The sequence below is a fragment of the Natator depressus genome, chromosome 9, assembly GCF_965152275.1.
Source record: "Natator depressus isolate rNatDep1 chromosome 9, rNatDep2.hap1, whole genome shotgun sequence".
Taxonomy (NCBI): domain Eukaryota; kingdom Metazoa; phylum Chordata; order Testudines; family Cheloniidae; genus Natator; species Natator depressus.
In genome coordinates, this window is record NC_134242.1 from 2,292,214 (window position 1) to 2,312,364 (window position 20,151).

Genomic DNA, 20,151 nt, shown 5'->3' on the forward strand with positions numbered 1-20,151 from the left:
TGCAGTCTAGAAACCCTAAGTGGCATAATCAGCACACCTTATAAATGGTCAGGAATCCCTATTGGTCACTCCACATTTTTTGATGTTACAGCACTAGGAGTGTGCAGCTTAATGCACTTCTTACCACAAGCTGCTTCTTCTGCCTGAACCACACTGTGTGATTGTAAACGGTGACATGTATCTCCTGGAGGAAAGAAATGTGGGACACTCCAGGGAAAAGCTTGTTCTTTCCCTCAATGCTGAAGGATGGCAGGCGGTCGGGGATGCTGGAGACAGTCTGAGACAGCATGTATGTATGTTTGCCTTGGAAGTGATGCATCAAGCCATCAAACGTCAGGTAGTGTGGATCTCCAATGATGAGGCACTTCCCAAAGCCTAACAGAGAACAGTCACATTAACCTCCAGCGTATATGCAGAGCCCAGTCGAACAGGGCCGAGTCTGTGCTGTGGCTCAGTTTTAATAAAGGGCTGGTGAGTTATGACATGCTTTCCTATGAAAGCTACGATAGGTGCTCAGATACCACAGTACGGACACACAGACCGGCCGGCAGATGGTGAAACTCATCTCTGTGCCGAGAGCCAGTGGAAGTCCTCTGGGCTGAAGCAAGGTTTGAGTGGTTCACAGGCCCTGTGAGATGTGCATGGCACATACGGTTCCTCTGCAGAGGGGTGAGTCTCACCATGACAATGCAGTGGGCTTAAAGTGGGCTCGAAGAAGTGCCAGTTCGGTCATTGCCCAACAGCGGAATTTCAATAAGTTGCAACACAATGTTGGGGCCTTTACACCTTGTGTCTATGTTTGAAATGACACTTTGTCCGGCTCTGACCTGCCTCTCACCTACCTCAGGTCTTTGTATTTATTGCTGTTTGCGAGACCTTGCAACCAGCTTTTAATGTGTTGGATAAAAGCAATAAAGGGGTAGGATGTGGCTGACCCCCATGAAAGTGCACAAAGGAGAAGGACAGGGGTGCAAGAAGGCTTCTCCCCTTTTCCATCCGCCCATGCAGGGGCCAGCCACAATCCAAATCCCAGTGCTCTCCTAAACACAGGCCCTGCTTCTTTCTGGTGCCACAGGAGTGCTAGGACAGCTCAAATGGGGAAGGCAAGAGGCTGGAGTTTTATCATCCTTCCACACTGGCCAGCTACACTGCAGAAAATATGCCACCCTGCTCTGCAAATCACAGCTGGGAAATTATTTGCTTGGCAATGAAATACAAGAGCATCTCTAGCAGAGCTGGTCAGACATCTGAGAAACTGATTAATCAAATCAATTATTTGATGAGAAACAACCCAATCCCTTGACAGCCACATTCAACTGGTAACATTTGTCCAGCTCTGATCCCTGGTGATATTTTTTTTCCTCTTCTTTCATTGTTGTTCTCAGGCTAGCCATGCACTAGAGGACAATGGAGTAATTGCCAATGGATTCATAGGCACTAGTCTTTCCTTCTTTTTAAACTTCATTCTCCGCTGTAATCTGAATTTGACCTTTGGCAGAGATAACATAGGAACTCGTTGCCTTTTCTATCTTTGTTACCAACCAAATATCAGGTTAGTTTCTACTTAAAAAAATACATCTCAATCTGTTGTTCCATTTTCCTCCACAAATTCGGTGTCTGTTAGGAGAACACATCACTCAGAGAGTGGAGACCTTGCCATGTTCTCCGATCAGTACCATACTATCACTCAGACAGTCAGGACTGAAATGGAATTATACTTATTGCAAATGCAAATGCAGGCCTGATTCACCACGGCTCTACCCCTTGCACCATCACATCCAGAGGGGCAAAGTCAGTGGAATGTCTGTGAGCGTTTTATGCCCACTTTGCCCCAGCTTTCTGCAGGTGAAAAGGACAACACATGGAGCAAGGCCACAGAGGGTCAGAGCCCTTGTGTTCTGTCATGTTTGGAAAATGATAAGTGAATTTTCTGTTACAGAAGCACTGGGGGCCAATTCTTGTTTACACTGGGACCCCTTTGCACCGCAGTGGCAGTGTAGAGCGGCCTCAGGGTGGGCACACGTTACTGTTCCCTCTGCTTCTAAGGTCCCCTTGCACTGGTAAATGGCCCTCCCTTGTGACACAAACAATGGCTGCCTCTGGCTTGGATACACTGGAGGGTGGAATGGACTCTTGGTGCCCACCCCCGCCCCCACACCTGCCAGGACCTAGATGCACATACCTGTCGGTTTACACTGGTATTTCCCCTTGTTGTTGAGTATACAGATCTCCCAAGCATCACAGCCATAGAGCTGGCACTGGATGGCGTTGTCCTTCTGACACTTGCATTTGTGGCTGCAGTGGGGTTTTATCCAGCTCTCCCCAGCCTGTGGGAACGCATGCAGTGTTAATGATACATGACACTGCTCTTCTTCAGGTGTGCAATACAAGGTCAGCAGCAAAGGAAGTGAACTGTAATCGACTGTTCAGGCCATTCCTTGACTGCCTAATCAAGGCCAAGTCTCATGGAGAGCCCATGTGGGGATACCAGACTCTGTTGGCTGCGTTAGGGCCACAGAGAAATCTTGAGAGCTTCGCTTGTGCCCTGACAAACATATACAATGTTACCTTTGGATTCACTGAAACAGACTCTTGTCTTTTCTCTACCCTGCTACACTACAGTGACAACAAAGCTGAAGACCTGCTGGTCTTATTGCCTGGTGTGTGCTAATTTAGACATAAAACAGGACAGGGCCAAACATCCAGAGAGACCTTTGGCAAATCACCAGCAGCCACATTTTCAAAAGGGGCCACTGATTCTGGGGCCTCTGTTTCGGAGGACCCACCTAAGATACTCAGTGTGGGGGATGGACGCGATGACCACTGGAGGTCCCACCCAGCCCTATGTTGCTATGATTCCATGATCCCTTGGTTCTGATTTGCCAAAGCACTGAGCACCTGCAGCTTCCACTGGCTTCATCTGGAGCTGCAGCTGCTCAGAAGCTCTGCAAATCAAATCCAAGGTGTCTCCCTTTAGTCACTGCAGATTTATTTCTATTTGACCCACCAGGGCAGCAGGCAGACGCTCCAGCAGCTATTTACAGCTGTTAAAGCCGATAATCACCTGGTACAGAAACTACTTACGCTGTAGTAGTTATCTTCATCATCCCTGCAGCCACAAGCACTCAGTAGTACACACTGGTCATCGCTAAGCACGTAACCCTCATTGCAAACACAACCTTCCGTGCATTCCGCTGGCTTTTCACAGAGGGAGGACGCATAAATATTATTACATGTGGCTGGGCAGGGAGAAGCACACTCAGTGTAATAGCTGTTGGATGGACAAGGCAATGCTGTGTGAAGAGAATAAAAACAGCGTTATTACAAAATGCCAGAGAACTATTCGATGTTCCAGAGCAGACATGCCTGGTGCTGACTGGAAGGACTTGGATGGCAACAGAGCACTAAAGGTTACTTCTTTATGATGCAATGGTGATGGCATAGTTATGGATTCATTTATTGTTGAAAACAGGTAAGCCCCTCAGAGGCTGTCAATTCAATTCTAGTATGAGCACGTCTGAGTTTCTGGGCACTGCTCTGAGATGTGCTTTTCATCAGTCTAGTTCAGTATCAATCTAGTCTTGGTCACTATTCAAAAAATAAACACAAGAAAAGTGTGACGGCCAGATCCACCAGTGTGCTCCAGCGGCTTTGCATTGCTCCGGTGACCCAAAACAGCCAGAATCATGGTTTAACTGACTGGCAACATTTGTATTTCTGTCTCTTGCATTGCGGGAGTGGTACAAGCTAGCCAGAGTGTGCCAGCAAATCTGGCTCTTCATATGCAACAGACCCTTAGTCCTTCCTCCGGCAACACCCCCATGGATGCCAAGAGGAGTTTGGAATGAGTCCGAGCCATGTAAGGACGGCAGCACTAGGCTCAAAGGGCTCATGCTCTCTAGTCTCCTTATCTCCCTTCTTCATTGTAGCCTTGTTACCGTGTCTACCAACGTCCTCTCGGCTGCTCAAACCAACCCACCACAGAGCTGCTTCTCAGAAGTGGGCCTAGTTGTGAATGCTGTTGATCACTTTTAACTCCCATTGACTTCAGTGGGAGATGCAAATGTTCAGGATTTGGCCCAGCTATGAACACAGGCCCATGCTGTAACAGAGTCCTAACTGCAGCTAATGACACTGTATCTTCCTGGCATCTTTGATTTGTTAATTAACCACCCAGCTAACACCGCTTGTTAATTCTGATGCCACTGTCAGCCATTGAAATGCCAGGCTGTTTACGCTGAGTCTACTTACGGCAGAATGTGCTGGTCCTCCATTTAATGATGACTCCCTGCTTCTTGCAGGTGTCCACGTAGGCCTGTGTGATGGCACAGAGAGTGGACAGCATGCCATCATATTTACACATGTCGTAGATGCAGGTCTGGATGAAGAGGTCAGGCTCAATCAGATGGTGACATGGTTTGAAGGTGTCCGACTTTAAAACATTGCACTGGTTTTCAATGCCTGGCTTCTCCTCTGCAGTGCAAGGTGGGCCCAGCTCTTCTTGTGTGTCTGGCAAGCAGCTGCAAGAAAGCACAACACGGCGTGTTTCAGTTTGGAGAGGACCGTGCAGGCTGACACCCAGGCTGGAATGTTGGCTGCTGGTGAGAGGAGCCAAATGATGGAGGCTGCAGTGTTCTCTATAGTCACCATATGCCAGGAGCACTGCCGGCTTTCACCACCCCATCAGCGTGTCTCAGCCCTGACACAGAGGGACAACCTCCCTAAGTTGTTCAGATGCAATGCTCATGCAATCCTTGGCATTTCTGCTGGGACTGCCCGTTCAAGCTAACTGGGATGTCCATTAGGGAATAACCGATACCACTAGTTCACTTCACTTACACTATCAGACATATTAGTGACTTCAGATTGTTATTGAATGGGACTGGATTTGACCTGACAAAATGCTGGTGAGCGGTTCTGTAGCTAATTGGTAAATCCTTGAGCTACCCCTACACACATAACAGATTTCACTAACTTTCATCACAGAGGGGAAAAAAGCTTTCACCCTATGCCTCTGTGACCTTCGAGACTTAAGAACCTCTTTCCTTCTGGGGCAGTGGCCTTTGCTGGAGACCCAACAGAATGCCAGCTTCTCAAAGAAGGTGCAGAAGATACACCAGGCAGCATGGCCAGTGCATTTTCCTCTACTTGGCATGTTTTAGAGCAGGGATGTGGTTAAAATGTCTGCAAGGGAGCATGTGATCTGAATCAACACAAGCGGGGCAATGAAAAAGAGCCACGTTTACCCCGCATCACTGTCGGCTTCCACTTTCCAGCTGTTTCCAAACTGTGTGACGTTGTTAGCCTGCATGCCATTGGGCATGAGCAGCTCATCCCCAGGCTGGCCATTATAGTTACCGCACATGCCACATACCTACAGCAGAAGAGAATAATGTCATAACCAAGGGGCTCTCATCCCATCCCCACTGCTGACCAAGGAAAGATATGGACAAATATTGCGAGAAATCGGTTAGTAACTTGCACAGCGCTTCCCAGTTCAAGCCGTCACTGTAAAATCTTAATGCATCAATGGAAAAATGAAATGATATTGCAACATATCTGTGGCTCCCTAAGACTTCCTGGCATTTGCCTTGGGAGGGGGCACGCACTCCCTCCAGTAGAGAGGAGGCTAACGAGCTCTTCTGGGCTGAGTCAGCACTAACCGGCCACACCTGGAAGGCTTGTGTGGCCTGGAGGGAGAAAGCTTAAAAAGAGAGAGCCTGCCGTCGACAGGAGCAGTGACCAGAGATTGCTGGCTACAGGGACAGATCAGCAAAGAGGATGGCACTCGCAGACCTCACAGCCCCTGAGACTGCATGGACCAGGTATGAAGCAGGGGTGACCCCAAAGGCAGAGCTGGAGGCAAGCCCTAACCCTGATGAAAGACACTGAGCCTGCAGAGAAGCCAGACTGCCTGAGAGATGGACCTTTTTTCACTCCCTCAGTCACAGAGGGAGAGGGACAGGGGCCTTTTTGTTTGTTTGTTTTGTCTGGAGAATCCCTTGTGCGCCACAAAGAGGGGAAGGACTCTGTAAACCACTCAAATTGTGGGGGACTCGGGGGGGTAGTCTCTGTAACTAACTGCCAGCTATGCACCCAGTTCTGTCATTTCCTGTAACTATCCCTTTGAAACACCCGTAGCTGGTTGTAAAAAGGAAAAGAGAAGAAAACAACGGGTGTGTGCAGGCAGCGTTACTGCAAGCAGTAATAATAAAGCAAGAGAAGAAAATAAATTCTAATCAAACCGCAAAGCAGAAGAGGAAAATCCAAGCTTTGAAGTGATGCCTTTTATTTTCTTAACACACTGAATCTCACCTTGGAGAAGTAAGATTCTGGGAGGCTGATTTCCAAGTGCTGATTTCCATCGTATTTCACTAGCAGTCCAAAGTCAGCTTCCACCACCATGTAAATGCCCACATTTCCTATGGACACGCCTCGTAATCGGTTCTTTACCGGAGTGTGGACTCTCTCCTTATTGAGCTGGTGACAACAGACCATTTGTCAGCATAGAACATAGTCACCTAGTAACGTTCTTTCTGCTCATAGTTTATTTTCTCCAGGGGATCTGGAGGATTCCCCAACAGAACTTTAGCCCCTTCACAATTCCAACCTTTGGGGCCTCATGGGCTGCAGCGACCACACTTCTGGCCAAGGATTGGACAGAATTCCTATGTCATGCCTTAGCCAGGCAGCTGGAAGGGTCACTGTTGGGGCCCAGGTCCCTCCCCACCAGCCGGGCTGAGTATACATCTCCATTTAATTTCTGGTTCCTGGTTAGCTAATGCAAAAGAATGTCATCCAGTCTCACCTGGTGCGGCTCTCTGTGACCGCAAGTGTCTAAGCCATATAGAGATGTTTGAGTCCGCTACAGCTTTTGACTGTGAACCCTGGTTCTTTAGCTAGTTCAGGCAGTGGAAATTTATGATATTGGATCCAGAGATTTGGGGATCAAGCCCTGCAGACAATGACTCACGCAGGGACATTGGTGCTGCAGCATACTGCAAATAGGTGCTGCAAGAAATTACGTGACATCTCAATGTCACCGTCCTGGGATACACGCGATGGGTGAGGCAAAACCTTTCCCTGGACCGACACAGCGACACCTGCACCGCACAGACCGTGATACACATGGCTATCAACGAAAGGCATGCCTGTCCCTTACTAAAATGTGAAGATCCCTTTTCCGAAGGCTGTTTTTCTGTGCTGCTTTTAAGTTATCTGATCTCAAAATACAACAGTCCCACTACGTACCAGGATTGCCTTATTCTTCTGAAGGGTGATTCGGTTGCCATAGATGTCAATGTAAACCTCTTTGAGGTACGTGGCCCCTCTTTGTCCTCGGTCTTCGTTTTTGCCACTGATAGTCACAGGAACGACACTGCTGCTGTTGCAGACTTGGACCAGGGTGTAGGTGCAGGTGCCCAGGAAGGTGTGCATCACTTGGTCAAAGGTGAAGTAGTGGGGATCTCCTGCCACCTGACAGGATGCTCTCCCTGAAGGTTAAATAAATGTCCAGTGACTTTCGAGGATTTTATAGTGACCTCGGCTAATTAACAACTTCTGTGTTAGTGTCGGGTGTCATCACTATGAAAGGGCCTGAAGTGGGCTCCAAGGGCCTGATCTTGCCCCTCCTTACTAAGGCAAATTCACACTGAAGACATTCCAGGTTAATGCCAGTCACATTCAGGGCCAATTTTTTGAGTGAGACATCTCAGCTGATCTGCACAAAAACGTACACACTGGTAGCTGTGCCAGAAAACGGAGACGTGTTCCTGCTCCTGCGGGCTTTCTGCACAGTGCAGATGACCTGTGTCTACCCCTGTGCGCAAGTACTTGACAAGAGCAATTTAGGCTCCTGGTAGTTTTTAATTTGTCTCCCCTCCTCACAGCCCATTGGTATTTTCCTAAATCAACCCCTTTGAGTTCAACGTTTGCATTTGTGGCATTGGGTGATTTGGGGCTTGATTCTGCATTCCCTACTCAGGCCAAACTCCAGTGATCCTGCAAAGGTCCATGCCAGCTCCACTCCCACGGCAGGGGAGGGAGCTCTGTGATTGCAAGATAGGGGATTTGTCTTTGAATGTCTCTTTGCACTGGCAAGAATCAGCCGTCAGCTCCTTCCTGTGCCATCATATAACAAACAAGGTATCTGGAGAAAGCCCTTCTGGCCCAGAAAGGTCTAATTACTCAACTCACATCTGGAATCATTTTCAGGGAGAACTCACCAGGGGAGTAACAGCCCAGCTCCCCGTCCTGAACACTGCATTTCTCCAGCTCTCCACATGCCCAGGCTGTGCAGGTGATGTTGTTATTGCTGTTGCAGGTGCAGCGCTCAGTGCAGGCGTGGTGGGTGAACCAGCTCTCACCCAGCTGTGAGAGAAAGGAGAAGCACTTGACTAGATAATCATATAAAGTCTATCGACTAGTGTCACCCGAGTGGATAATCAAAGGAGTTTGGATTAGTTAAATGCCTGTGATACTCTCCATGCCATTAAGTGCCTCCAAAGAGAGACAGTGTGGCCGAGGAGATGGTACCCAGGCCCAGGCCTCCTGAGACATAGGTTCCAGTCTTGGCTCTGTTGCTGGTTGATCTTAAACAAATCACTTGATCACTCTGTGCCTCAGTTTCCCCATCTGTTACACAAAATTGACCTCCTTTGAAAAGTGCTTTGAGACCTGATCTTGAAAAGTGCTTTATACAGTAAAAGCTAGGAATTGTTATTATTTACATGAACAAACACATCCACAGAACCCACTGATCTAAAACCAGATGAAGTGAATCTGTATTAATTGTTACTAGTTACAGTGACAGAGAACAAACCCCAAATTCTTTCAATCAGTTTCAAGATGCTCAGGATAACCTGCCTGATGATAGTGGTTGTTTCCATCCACACAACCGCAGCGGCTCTCCGGCACACAGGTGTCTCCACTCAGAACGTAGCCTTCGTTACAGAAACAGCCTTCCACTGGTAAGGAGCTGCAAGGGCTAAACGCAGAGGGAGTCACGCAGGTGGAAGGACACCTGCTCCCGCAGCTCTTGTACTGGCTTCCTCCCGGACAGGAGATTGCTGCAAGTGAGAAGAAAAACCCACATCACTGAAAGGAAAAGATCCCAAAGCAATTCTCTTGAAACTTCCCCTCTTTGTTCCAGGACAGCAAAGGGTGGTTAGAATGCTCTGCATATGGTGACTGCTCTGTGCTGAGGTTTTTCTCCAGGGACAGAGTGGAAACCCTTTGTGCAGGGAAGGACAGACAGACAGACAGACAGACTAATGATGCCTGGTCAGGGACCGGTTGTATCCAGGGATCGGAAATAGGCAACAGGATACAAGTCCAGCCTTTCACCTATTGACGTGGACGTCGGCTGAAACGCGCCTCCGGTGGCTTGTCTCCCGCAGCGCACAGCTGGCTGGTGGCCCGTGGAAAGCAGCCGAGATGGGTCACCGGTGTCCAGTGGCTTTCCACGCTCTGACTCTGGAGAGTCCTGTCCTTCTGCTGGTTGGCCGTTCACTCCCTCCCAGTCTTCTCACTTCCCCTGCCCTCCGCACACCTGGCCTTCCCCTCTGCCCCTACTGCCTCCCTTCACTGTCCCCTCTCCCTTCCTCCTCCCTTTGCAGCTAATCCCCTCCCGACAAACCAAACCAACCAACCCAATCCTGGCAGGCCCAGGTCATTTACAATCCAGACCCCTGCTCACTCTGCTTGTGTCTTACTCCCTCCCACAGCCTGCGCCTGTCTTGCCTAGACAGAGTGGAATGGGGCTTCGGAGCAGGGGCTGTCCTCTGTTGCTTAGACAGTACCCCGAGCAATGGGCCCCCATCTCAGCTGGGGTCCGTAGGTGCTGCTCTAATATACAGAAGAAATCATACGAACAATTTAGGGATAAGGAGGAGACTTTAGTGGGGGCACAATGCCCCAAGTCTTCCTACTGCAGGGTTTTTTGCACCTTCCTCTGAAGCAGCTGGTGATGGGGGCCGTCAGAGACAGGATCCTGAGTTTGCTGGCACAGGGCTCGGTTCCCCTTCCAATGGGGACCGCTTATTGCCTCGATAGGACCTCTCCGGAACAGAGCTCATGCACCCCATGCACACAAGGTGGGGGAAGGTCGCCCTGCTGCTTCCTGGGCAGCAGCTGTTCTATGGGCTAATGGAGCAATGGTGGCCCTGATTCTCCTCTGGCTGACTCCAGCTTCACACTGGAGTACCTCCATGGACTTCAGTGGATACTGCTGATTCGCACCAATGGACGTGAGCAAAGACACAGACCCTCTTCCTCTAAAACTACCAGGCTAGTACCTTTCACGAGGACCTAACATTCCTTCCTAACAATTACAAATAGAAGGGACTGTGGGGAGTTTCACTCGAGTCGCGGCTACTGTTGCTTGCACGGCAGCTCCCCAGACTGGAGACGCTCTTTGGATAAACAGAGCATTTCAACCTCTTATTTTACCAGCGCTAAATTCGGACAAATTAATACTTAGATGCTTTGTGAGGCTAGGACAGATTCAGTCTGAATATTGTACCTAACCTGACAGGATCCAGTGTAGAACTGGACCAGACTCAGGGCAAGAGAACGGAGAGACCATCCTCAAAGCATTACAGAAGAGGAAAGTCTATGCCGTCAGAGAATACAGGAAGCTCTATTCTTAAGAGCTTCTTGCATGATGAAAGTTGAATTCCAGAACTTAATAGAGATCAATTACAACACTCACGGCACAAAGTATTATTTCTCCATTCTCTGCAGATCCCAGCATTTGTGCACGACTCTGCATAAGCCTGCAGCCCATTGCATAAGGACACTGTCTGCTCTTTAGTGTGACACATGTCGTAAACACAGTTTTCCAAGAAATTCTCTGGAGCCACTTTGGCGTGACAGTCCTTGAAGATACCTACGTTAAGTCAGGAAAGAAACAGAATCACAGAAGGGAAGATGGAAGAAGCCAAGCGGTGCCACTTACCATCCCCTGTCATGGCAAGGAGTCAGTGCTCCCTGGCCAGTGTAGGCTGACCAGCTCGCTAGACTCAGCCAGACCAAACCTGGAGATGAATACACCCAAACACTGATGAGATTTGGCTCAGTTTGGCTTCGGCTTGTCTCTAACTTTTGCAGGGTAAGTACAACGTCACTCAAAGCGGACACACTTGTTCTTGATAGAGAGCTAGCAACGTCCTGGTAGTTACTGTTTCCGGAGGAGGGAAGGCCTAAAGCACTTCAGATACCCCTGTAAGAAAGCAGGCAATGGGGACCACCGCACTATGTCTCTGCTGCAGCAGAGTGCAAGTTAATGGGAGCTCTGTGCGGGCAGGAGCGGCAGAACGAGGCCCTCGAAGTGCAATGCCCAAATAATCCTCACATCCTGGTGCCATCTCAGTGCACAATCCAGTCTGAGCAGGTAACTCAGGGAAACTCCTGGGGCTTCTAGTTCAGCTTTTCACACTGGGGGCCATACACATGTCACTGGGGACTCGAGGCCGTGGCCCCAGGGAGTGAGGTCGGGACGGAGGCAAGGGCAGGCTGTCATTGGGAGTGATTTCAATCAGCTCGCCTAGGACTCAGCCACGGGCATCGTACCTGTCGGGTCGGTGATCATGCCGCAGGCTGTGTCCTCCCTTGCTTCGCTCTCCAGCTGGGGGTCACAGACCAGCACTTGGTCAGGGGAGCATCTGGCAAGAGAGAGAAAAGCTTCTGATGAATGTTTCTTTATTCCCCCCAGGCCAGGTCTGGACAGGACAATGCCACGTCTGCCCAGCAGGGATGACTTGATTCCAGCCACAGAGCCTGAAAGGCTGCGTTCTGCCCCCACCTCCCCCACCACAGGAGGGGCTCCCATTCCCGCACTGGGCACCTTGGGGTGCCACTCAGACGGAGTTGCATTAGGGGTGGAACACGCTGCTGCGGGAACCAGTGGATCGGTCCGGCTCCTGACTGGGACAGCAGGTGACCTCCCACCCACCAGCAGGTCTTCCTGGACTGGGGGACAGCAAACCTCCGAAGGCAGATAGTAGCAGGCCAGCCACTCACCGCCTGCTTATGCTCAGCTGGGGAGGGGGCTCTTGGGTGTACGGGAGAGGATGGTTGTGCTCAGCCCCAGGAGGAGCCGAGGTGGTGGAGCCCTGGATGGGCGCCCTGCGGCTCAGTGGGCAGCACGCTTTCCTAGAGCTTTTGTAGCACAGATCCCCTGATTAGCGTCCTTCTGTACGTACATGGTGTTATTCTCTGCCACCAGCCAGCTCTCTCCAAGCTCCGTGGAATCTCCTGCAATGCTGCCATTCGGCTTTAGGTTGTCATCCTTTGCATCGCCATTGTAATTACCTATCCAAAATGAAAAACATGTAGAATACTTGAAATTCACAACTCCACAATGCACACTAGCGTGTGGTTGTCAAACACATTGTAATGAACCGGCTAGCGTGTATGTGCACCAGTGCCCGCTCCGGGAAGGAGTACGAACTGCTCCCTACGCGGCTCAGACGCCGCACTGCTCACAGCTGAGGAAGATTCCATGGGAGATTAAATGGTAGGGGTCTGTGTGTTTGGAGCAAATGGTTTGGCGTTCCGATTGTGTCAGATCACACGGTGACTCGGGTAAATGGGTGACAATACAATGAGAACTAACCCTCACCCTTACACTCAAATTCTATCATTTCTGAGGCTTAGAAGCCCTGGGGGTAACACTCAAGGAGACGTCATCCCACGGGGAATTTCCAGTCCATCCAGATCCAGGGAGAACCAGAAAACTCACAACACATCCTACTCTCGCGATTTAATTCCAGGTGTTGGGTTTTCTGTGCAGGTTGGCTCGGTGGCGTTGGTGGCCCCTGACCTACAGGAGGTGAGGGTAGATGATGTGTGGTCCCTGCTGGCCTTAAACTCGAGCACTCCAATTTTCATAGCTCCATTTTCATCCCAGAGAAATGTGGATGAGCTTCCGATAAGCATCTGGGCTGCTGGACGGTTATTCACGTATTGGGGTCCATTGGCCCTTTAAGCGTAGAGGCAGCCAGAAGACTCCGTTCCAGGAATACAGGAAGGAACAAAGGCAAAGGAAATGGCCTAAGCCAGAAGCGAGGAAGCGGTCCTAGGGAATGAGTAGTTGGATGGGAAAACCCAGGACGCTGCGCCTGTAAGGGACCGGGCCTGGGAATTCCTGTAGTGCAGAGCGGGACAGGGCTCCTCTCTCTTCCAGCCAAGTGGGAGGAGCTCTCCCTAGGAGGGCAATACGTATGCTGCCTTCTCCCTCAGAACAGGGACAGGCTGACAGGAGAAGGAAGCCAAAGCAAGAAGGCTGAGCTCCAGCTGAGAAGGGCTGGGAACGGTAGCTTCCCCAGGAGCAGACGGGCACAGAAGGAGTGTGGAAGAAGAATCATAGAATCACAGAATATCAGGGTTGGAAGGGACCTCAGATTTGCACTGTTTCTTTTTAAAAACTACCCCAGACGGGAGTGCGCATAGCCACAAACTACACCATCTGCTCAAGAAAGTCCCTCAAAAAGCACAAGAACAAATCCGCACAGACACACCCCGAGAACTCCGACCAGGGGTATTCTATCTGAGACCCAAGATCCATAAACCTGGAAATCCTGGACACCCATCATCTCAGGCATTGGCACCCTGACAGCAGGATTGTCTGGCTATGTAGACTCCCTCCTCAGGCCCTATGCTACCAGCACTCCCAGCTATCTTCGAGACACCACTGACTTCCTGAGGAAACTACAATCCATCGGTGATCTTCCTGAAAACACCATCCTGGCCACTTTGGATGTAGAAGCCCTCTACACCAACTTTCCACACAAAGATGGACTACAGGCCGTCAGGAACAGTATCCCCGATAACGTCACAGCAAACCTGGTGGCTGAACTTTGGGACTTTGTCCTCACCCATAACTATTTCACATTTGGGGACAATGTATACTTTCAAATCAGCGGCACTGCTATGGCCCCACAGTATGCCAACATATTTATGGCTGACTGACAACAACCCAGGAACCTATCCTTGCAACAAAGCCCGTTGCCAACTGTGTCCACTTATCTAATCAGGGGACACCATCATAGGACCTAATCACATCAGCCACACTATCAGAGGCTCGTTCACCTGCACATCTACCAATGTGATAGATGCCAACATGTGCCAGCAATGCCCCTCTGCCATGTACATTGGCCAAACTGGACAGTCTCTACGTAAAAGAATAAATGGACACAAATCAGAGGTCAAGAATTATAACATTCAAAAACCAGTGGGAGAACACTTCAATCTCTCTGGTCACTCGATTACAGACCTAAAAGTGGCAATACTTCAACAAAAAAACTTCAAAAACAGACTCCAACGAGAGACTGCTGAACTGGAATTAATTTGCAAACTGGATACAATTAACTTAGGCTTGAATAGAGACTGGGAGTGGATGTGTCATTACACAAAGTAAAACTATTTCCCCTTGTTTATTCCCACCCTTCACCCCCCCACTGTTACTCACACGTTCTTGTTAACTGCTGGAAATGGCCGACCTTGATTACCACTACATAAGGTTCCCCCACGCCTCCGCTCTCCTGCTGGTAATAGCTCACCTTATCTGACCACTCTTGTTACAGTCTGTATGGTAACACCCATTGTTTTATGTTCTCTGTGTATATAAAATCTCCCCACTGTATTTTCCACTGTATGCATCCGATGAAGTGAGCTGCAGCTCACGAAAGCTTGTGCTCAAATAAATTTGTTAGTCTCTAAGGTGCCACAAGTCCCCCTTTTCTCAAAGCCACAATGGGGTGCTCAGGAGGGAAGCAGCCCTGATACATCCCTGTTGAACCTGCTGAGGTTCAAGTATTGCCCGGCTTGTCTCCTGACAATCTAACTGGTCTCTGCTTGCTTCAGAGCGGAGTTTCTCACTCATCACCCACGTGTGTTAACCTGGAGTCTCCTTTGCTGTGTCACTACATCAGAACTGGGTCTCTTACATGCATGAAATACATGTCTCTGACCTCTCTCTGGCATCTGCTCTATTCCGTCTTGATGGACTCTCAAGGGCTCGCTGCGATTTGTGTCCTGCACAGCACCCAACATTTGGTTGCGCTTGACAAAGAATACCAAATAATTGTGGAGATTAAACATGAAAAGGACATACACTGGGTTATCTACTCCATCTCCTCGGCTACTTCAGCATTGGTCCCCAGGGGACCATTTTCTAATGCTTCGTCTTGCAGCAGACCCACCTTCTACTGCAGCTGGACAACAAAAAGCAGCTCTAAAAAGAAGGCTCAGTGATCAGAGAAGCCTTTGCCTGTGCTCGGACTGTGACTACGACAGTGCGGAGACAGTATGCATCTGCGAGTGCAAGGAACAAGACAGCAGAGCAGAAAAGCTCAGGATGGCTCCTAAGCAGGGATTTGGAAATCTGTCCTGACCCACAAGAAGGGCCTGAAAGTTTTATTCTCGTTTCCAAGTTGAAAGAAATGAAAAGCATAGATTAGGCCGGATAGTCCCAATCAAAGAGGGACAGACACGCTGCGATGCAAATAAGAGAAAAAAGATACGAGGGGACCTGGACCAGAGGCATCCAGGGTAGGACTGCGATAATATTTAGACTGCAGTTTATGAATGTGTTGAATGTGAGATTCCTCTCCTGTTAAAAATGACATCTGCAGTTGTCATTTCTGACACCCCAGTTAACGCCTGGGTAACCAGATTTCTTGTAATTTACGTTTGCCAGGTACCCGGACAATGATGGTTCCTTCAATCCAGTGCCCGACATCGCAGTCCATACAAGACAGACTAGATTACTCTGGGATAAACATAAGACGGGACAAAAAAACCCAACCAATCCCCAAACTGCATGATTCATTGAAAAGCTCCTGATCGTATGACTTGACGGTACTCAAGAACAGGGATACTCACCACACAGGCCACAGAGCTGGCCCTTGTAACAACCGGACACTGAGACCTCCACATAGTGATTGCCGTCAAATCTGACCCAGAGTCCAAAATCAGTTTCCAAAAGCACGTAGCGCCCGCTGATCTGGACCTTGATCTTGTTTTCAATCACCACGGGCAGGTTCCTTCTGGTGCCATTCACCTGAACAACACGTTGGGAAAGTCTGGTCACGACTAGGTACCCCCATAATTCCCAGTGAATCGCCCATGAATAGTCTAGCCAACGAGTTCACTGGCAGGAATGTTCTCATTCACACTGGGAATTTGGAGGAAATCTGACAGAAAGTTCACAGAAAGCCATTTTCAACTGCCAAGCCTGAGTATTCTCCGTGGAAGCCTCATTCTAAGAAGCACACCCAACCAATGAGAAAACAGAAACCCACCATGGGACCTTTACGTCCAATCAAATGTCTCGATTTTTGCAGGTCTCAGTTTAAGCATGTCAGATGATTAAAATACTCCTTTTAAATAACATTTCACTTACAGTCACTTTCCTGTTCTTCAGCAAGGAAATCTGAGTTCCATAGACATCCACGTGCACGGACTTTACATAGGAAACTTTGGTATTGGAGCCCCTGTGCTCATTGGTGGTGGACACGTCAAAGGGTGGGAGCCCCCTGGAGCCGTTGCACACTTTGGAGAGGGTGTAAGTGCAGTTTCCCATGAAATGGTGAACTCTGCCATCAAACGTGTAGTAATGCGGGTCCCCTGAGGCACTGCAGGTGGCACGGCCTGAAAAGGAAGAAACGTGGATTTATCCCCTGCAAATCCCTCCCACGTAACTGCACCCCTGTCACTTGCGCTCCACCGAGCACTTCATGTTGGTGCGCACTTCCTGCGCACGCCACTTGAGGGCTCACAGAAACAGCATCGACCGGGAACAGAGTGGGGAGGAGCCAGGCAAGCTGCCCCATCCCTAAATGCCATTGTGCTGTAACTGGAAGACATCTGCGAGGTTCCCTGGAAACTCAGGGAAGTCGTCCTCCCTGATGTGGGTCTTGATCTGGTGATGCGGAAACTAGGCTGAGACCTTCCAAACTCATTTTCCCTTCTGATCGGGGACAAGATCTGAACCCTGCTCTCACAGGGGGAGTGGGCCTCGGGAAGAAGCTGGAGTGGTCACCGTCAGGTCATATTAATTTCTGTAAGTGCAGATCTCGAGAGAGGAAGCTCCCATGTATAGCAACCCATTTCGCCACTTGAGAAGCTAAGTGACGAGCACAAGGCTCCACTACAAGTCAGTGGCATCCCACGGAATAAGAACAAGATGACGTGACTCCCTGTATCCTGCTGTCGCCAGAAGTGACCACTTCCTTTTACAACCAATACAGTGTTCATGTTCCTCGGCTATACCCAGCAATGTGATTTCTGAACACCTAGGAAACTGACAATCGCATTGTGGTTGCAAGAAACCCACTGGAAAGATCTCATGGATTTTTCAAACTCTATTACCTAGAAATGGAGGACACAGAACCAAAAATTCATTGTTAAAAAAGAGCGCTTTTAGTATACACTGAATCTCAGCTCTAACACTAAGGCTTTGGTTCTAAGTTGGAGCCAAACCCAGAAGAGACGTAGTAAACGGAAGCATATAAGATGTGGTTAAGTGCCTCTGAGAAGAGTTTGCAAGAGTTTGCTCTGTCCGGTCTGACCCCGAGCACTAGGGCTAGCCCCAGGTTGTCCTCCAGCAAGACTCAAAGGCTTAGACAAACCTGCACTAGTTCCACACTTGGCTAGAGCTACCAGCTGCTTTACCATTTGTAAGGTGAAAAGGTTTTGGGTCTCACCGATGGAATAACTCTAACTGGGGGACTGGTCAGCATTACCGTTGGACTTGCCTTCCAAAAACATAAATGTGGAGTTTTCAAACAGCTATTATGGTGGAAACGTAATCTGCAGTCAGGCACCAATTTCTCACCCCACATGTGAATGGGGAGGAGATTTGTCCAACAGGGAGGAACCCACGTTACCTGTCTGACAGGGCTCTGCTGTCGTTGGAATTGCTGTGGTCGGGGACTTTCCTGGCAAAATATACAAAGGAAATAACATGAAGAGGTTGGTCACTCTGTTCTGTGAAGAGTAGACTAGGACGACTCTTGTACAGTTTCCTCTTAGACTGGAAATGATCATGTGATGAGGAGAAATGTGATTCGAGAAACACTGAGCGCATGGCATATCTCAAAACGCAATAGCTCTAATAACGCCTCACGATAAACAGACGGAACGTGTCTTTACCACCTCCCCCACACCTCCACCCCCAGTCCTCCTCTGTGAGTAGAGAGAAGGATTTATTCTCAGCCACAGTCTCCTAGCAGATTTACCTGTGGTGCTTATTGGGCGGGGCGGAGTGGTCTCCGAAGCAGGGCTTGTTCCTTGCACTGTTGTAGACTCTAACAAGAGATGATCACAGCATTGGTTGGTGAGAACCAGGAACCCAGCGTGAGGTTCAGTAACATACACGGTGGGAACTGGGGACCCAAGAGCACTCTTGGTATACATTGAATCTCAGCTATAACACTAAGGCTTTCGTTCTAAGTTGTAGTAAACGGAAGCATATAAGATGTGGTTAAGTGCCTCTGAGAAGAGTTTGCAAGAGTTTGCTCTGTCCGGTCTGACCCCGAGCACTAGGGCTAGCCCCAGGTTGTCCTCCAGCAAGTCTCAAAGGCTTAGACAAACCTGCACTAGTTCCACACTTGGCTAGAGCTACCAGCTGCTTTACCATTTGTAAGGTGAAAAGGTTTTGGGTCGCACCGATGGAATAACTCTACCTGGGGGACTGGTCAGCATTACCGTTGGACTTGCCTTCCGAAAACATAAATGTGGAGTTTTCAAACAGCTATTATGGTGGAAATGTAATCTGCAGTCAGGCACCAATTTCTCACCCCACATATGAATGGGGAGGAGATTTGTTCAACAGGGAGGAACCCACGTTACCTGTCTGAGAGGGCTCTGCTGTCATTGGAGTTGCTGTGGTCGGGGATTTTCCTGGCAAAATATACAAAGGAAATAACATGAAGGGGTTGGTCACTCTGTTCTGTGAAGAGTAGACTAGGACGACTCTTGTACAGTTTCCTCTTAGACTGGAAATGATCATGTGATGAGGAGAAATGTGATTCGAGAAACACTGAGCGCATGGCATATCTCAAAACGCAATAGCTCTAATAACGCCTCACGATAAACAGACGGAACGTGTCTTTACCACCTCCCCCACACCTCCACCCCCAGTCCTCCTCTGTGAGTAGAGAGAAGGATTTATTCTCAGCCACAGTCTCCTAGCAGATTTACCTGTGGTGCTTATTGGGCGGGGCGGAGTGGTCTCCGAAGCAGGGCTTGTTCCTTGCACTGTTGTAGACTCTAACAAGAGATGATCACAGCATTGGTTGGTGAGAACCAGGAACCCAGCGTGAGGTTCAGTAACATACACGGTGGGAACTGGGGACCCAAGAGCACTCTTGGTATACATTGAATCTCAGCTATAACACTAAGGCTTTCGTTCTAAGTTGTAGTAAGCAGAAGCATATAAGATGTGGTTAAGTGCCTCTGAGAAGAGTTTGCAAGAGTTTGCTCTGTCCGGTCTGACCCCGAGCACTAGGGCTAGCCCCAGGTTGTCCTCCAGCAAGACTCAAAGGCTTAGACAAACCTGCACTAGTTCCACACTTGGCTAGAGCTACCAGCTGCTTTACCATTTGTAAGGTGAAAAGGTTTTGGGTCGCACCGATGGAATAACTCTACCTGGGGGACTGGTCAGCATTACCGTTGGACTTGCCTTCCAAAAACATAAATGTGGAGTTTTCAAACAGCTATTATGGTGGAAATGTAATCTGCAGTCAGGCACCAATTTCTCACCCCACTTGTGAATGGGGAGGAGATTTGTTCAACAGGGAGGAACCCACGTTACCTGTCTGAGAGGGCTCTGCTGTCATTGGAGTTGCTGTGGTCGGGGATTTTCCTGGCAAAATATACAAAGGAAATAACATGAAGGGGTTGGTCACTCTGTTCTGTGAAGAGTAGACTAGGACGACTCTTGTACAGTTTCCTCTTAGACTGGAAATGATCATGTGATGAGGAGAAATGTGATTCGAGAAACACTGAGCGCATGGCATATCTCAAAACGCAATAGCTCTAATAACGCTTCACGATAAAGAGATGGAACGTGTCTTTACCCCCTCAACCCGAGCCCTCCTCTGTGAGTAGAGAGAAGGATTTATTCTCAGCCACAGTCTCCTAGCA

General features: G+C 49.1%; 1 protein-coding gene across 1 annotated transcript in view; it reads right to left on the reverse strand.

Moving 5' to 3' along the window:
- The window catches only part of LOC141993665 (zonadhesin-like), a 28,801-nt gene extending 16,157 nt beyond the window's left edge, over nucleotides 1-12,644 (reverse strand). Inside the window, exons 1-13 of the mRNA XM_074963206.1 lie at nucleotides 12,623-12,644; nucleotides 12,204-12,312; nucleotides 11,572-11,663; nucleotides 10,712-10,888; nucleotides 8,866-9,068; nucleotides 8,226-8,370; nucleotides 7,252-7,493; nucleotides 6,316-6,480; nucleotides 5,247-5,374; nucleotides 4,252-4,520; nucleotides 3,085-3,293; nucleotides 2,183-2,327; nucleotides 125-375 (exon numbers count right to left, since the gene is read on the reverse strand). Coding sequence (XP_074819307.1) covers nucleotides 125-375; nucleotides 2,183-2,327; nucleotides 3,085-3,293; nucleotides 4,252-4,520; nucleotides 5,247-5,374; nucleotides 6,316-6,480; nucleotides 7,252-7,493; nucleotides 8,226-8,370; nucleotides 8,866-9,068; nucleotides 10,712-10,888; nucleotides 11,572-11,663; nucleotides 12,204-12,312; nucleotides 12,623-12,644 — 2,157 coding nt within the window. The remainder of the gene's footprint in view (nucleotides 1-124; nucleotides 376-2,182; nucleotides 2,328-3,084; nucleotides 3,294-4,251; nucleotides 4,521-5,246; nucleotides 5,375-6,315; nucleotides 6,481-7,251; nucleotides 7,494-8,225; nucleotides 8,371-8,865; nucleotides 9,069-10,711; nucleotides 10,889-11,571; nucleotides 11,664-12,203; nucleotides 12,313-12,622) is intronic.
- Between the last annotated feature and the right edge of the window lie 7,507 nt (nucleotides 12,645-20,151).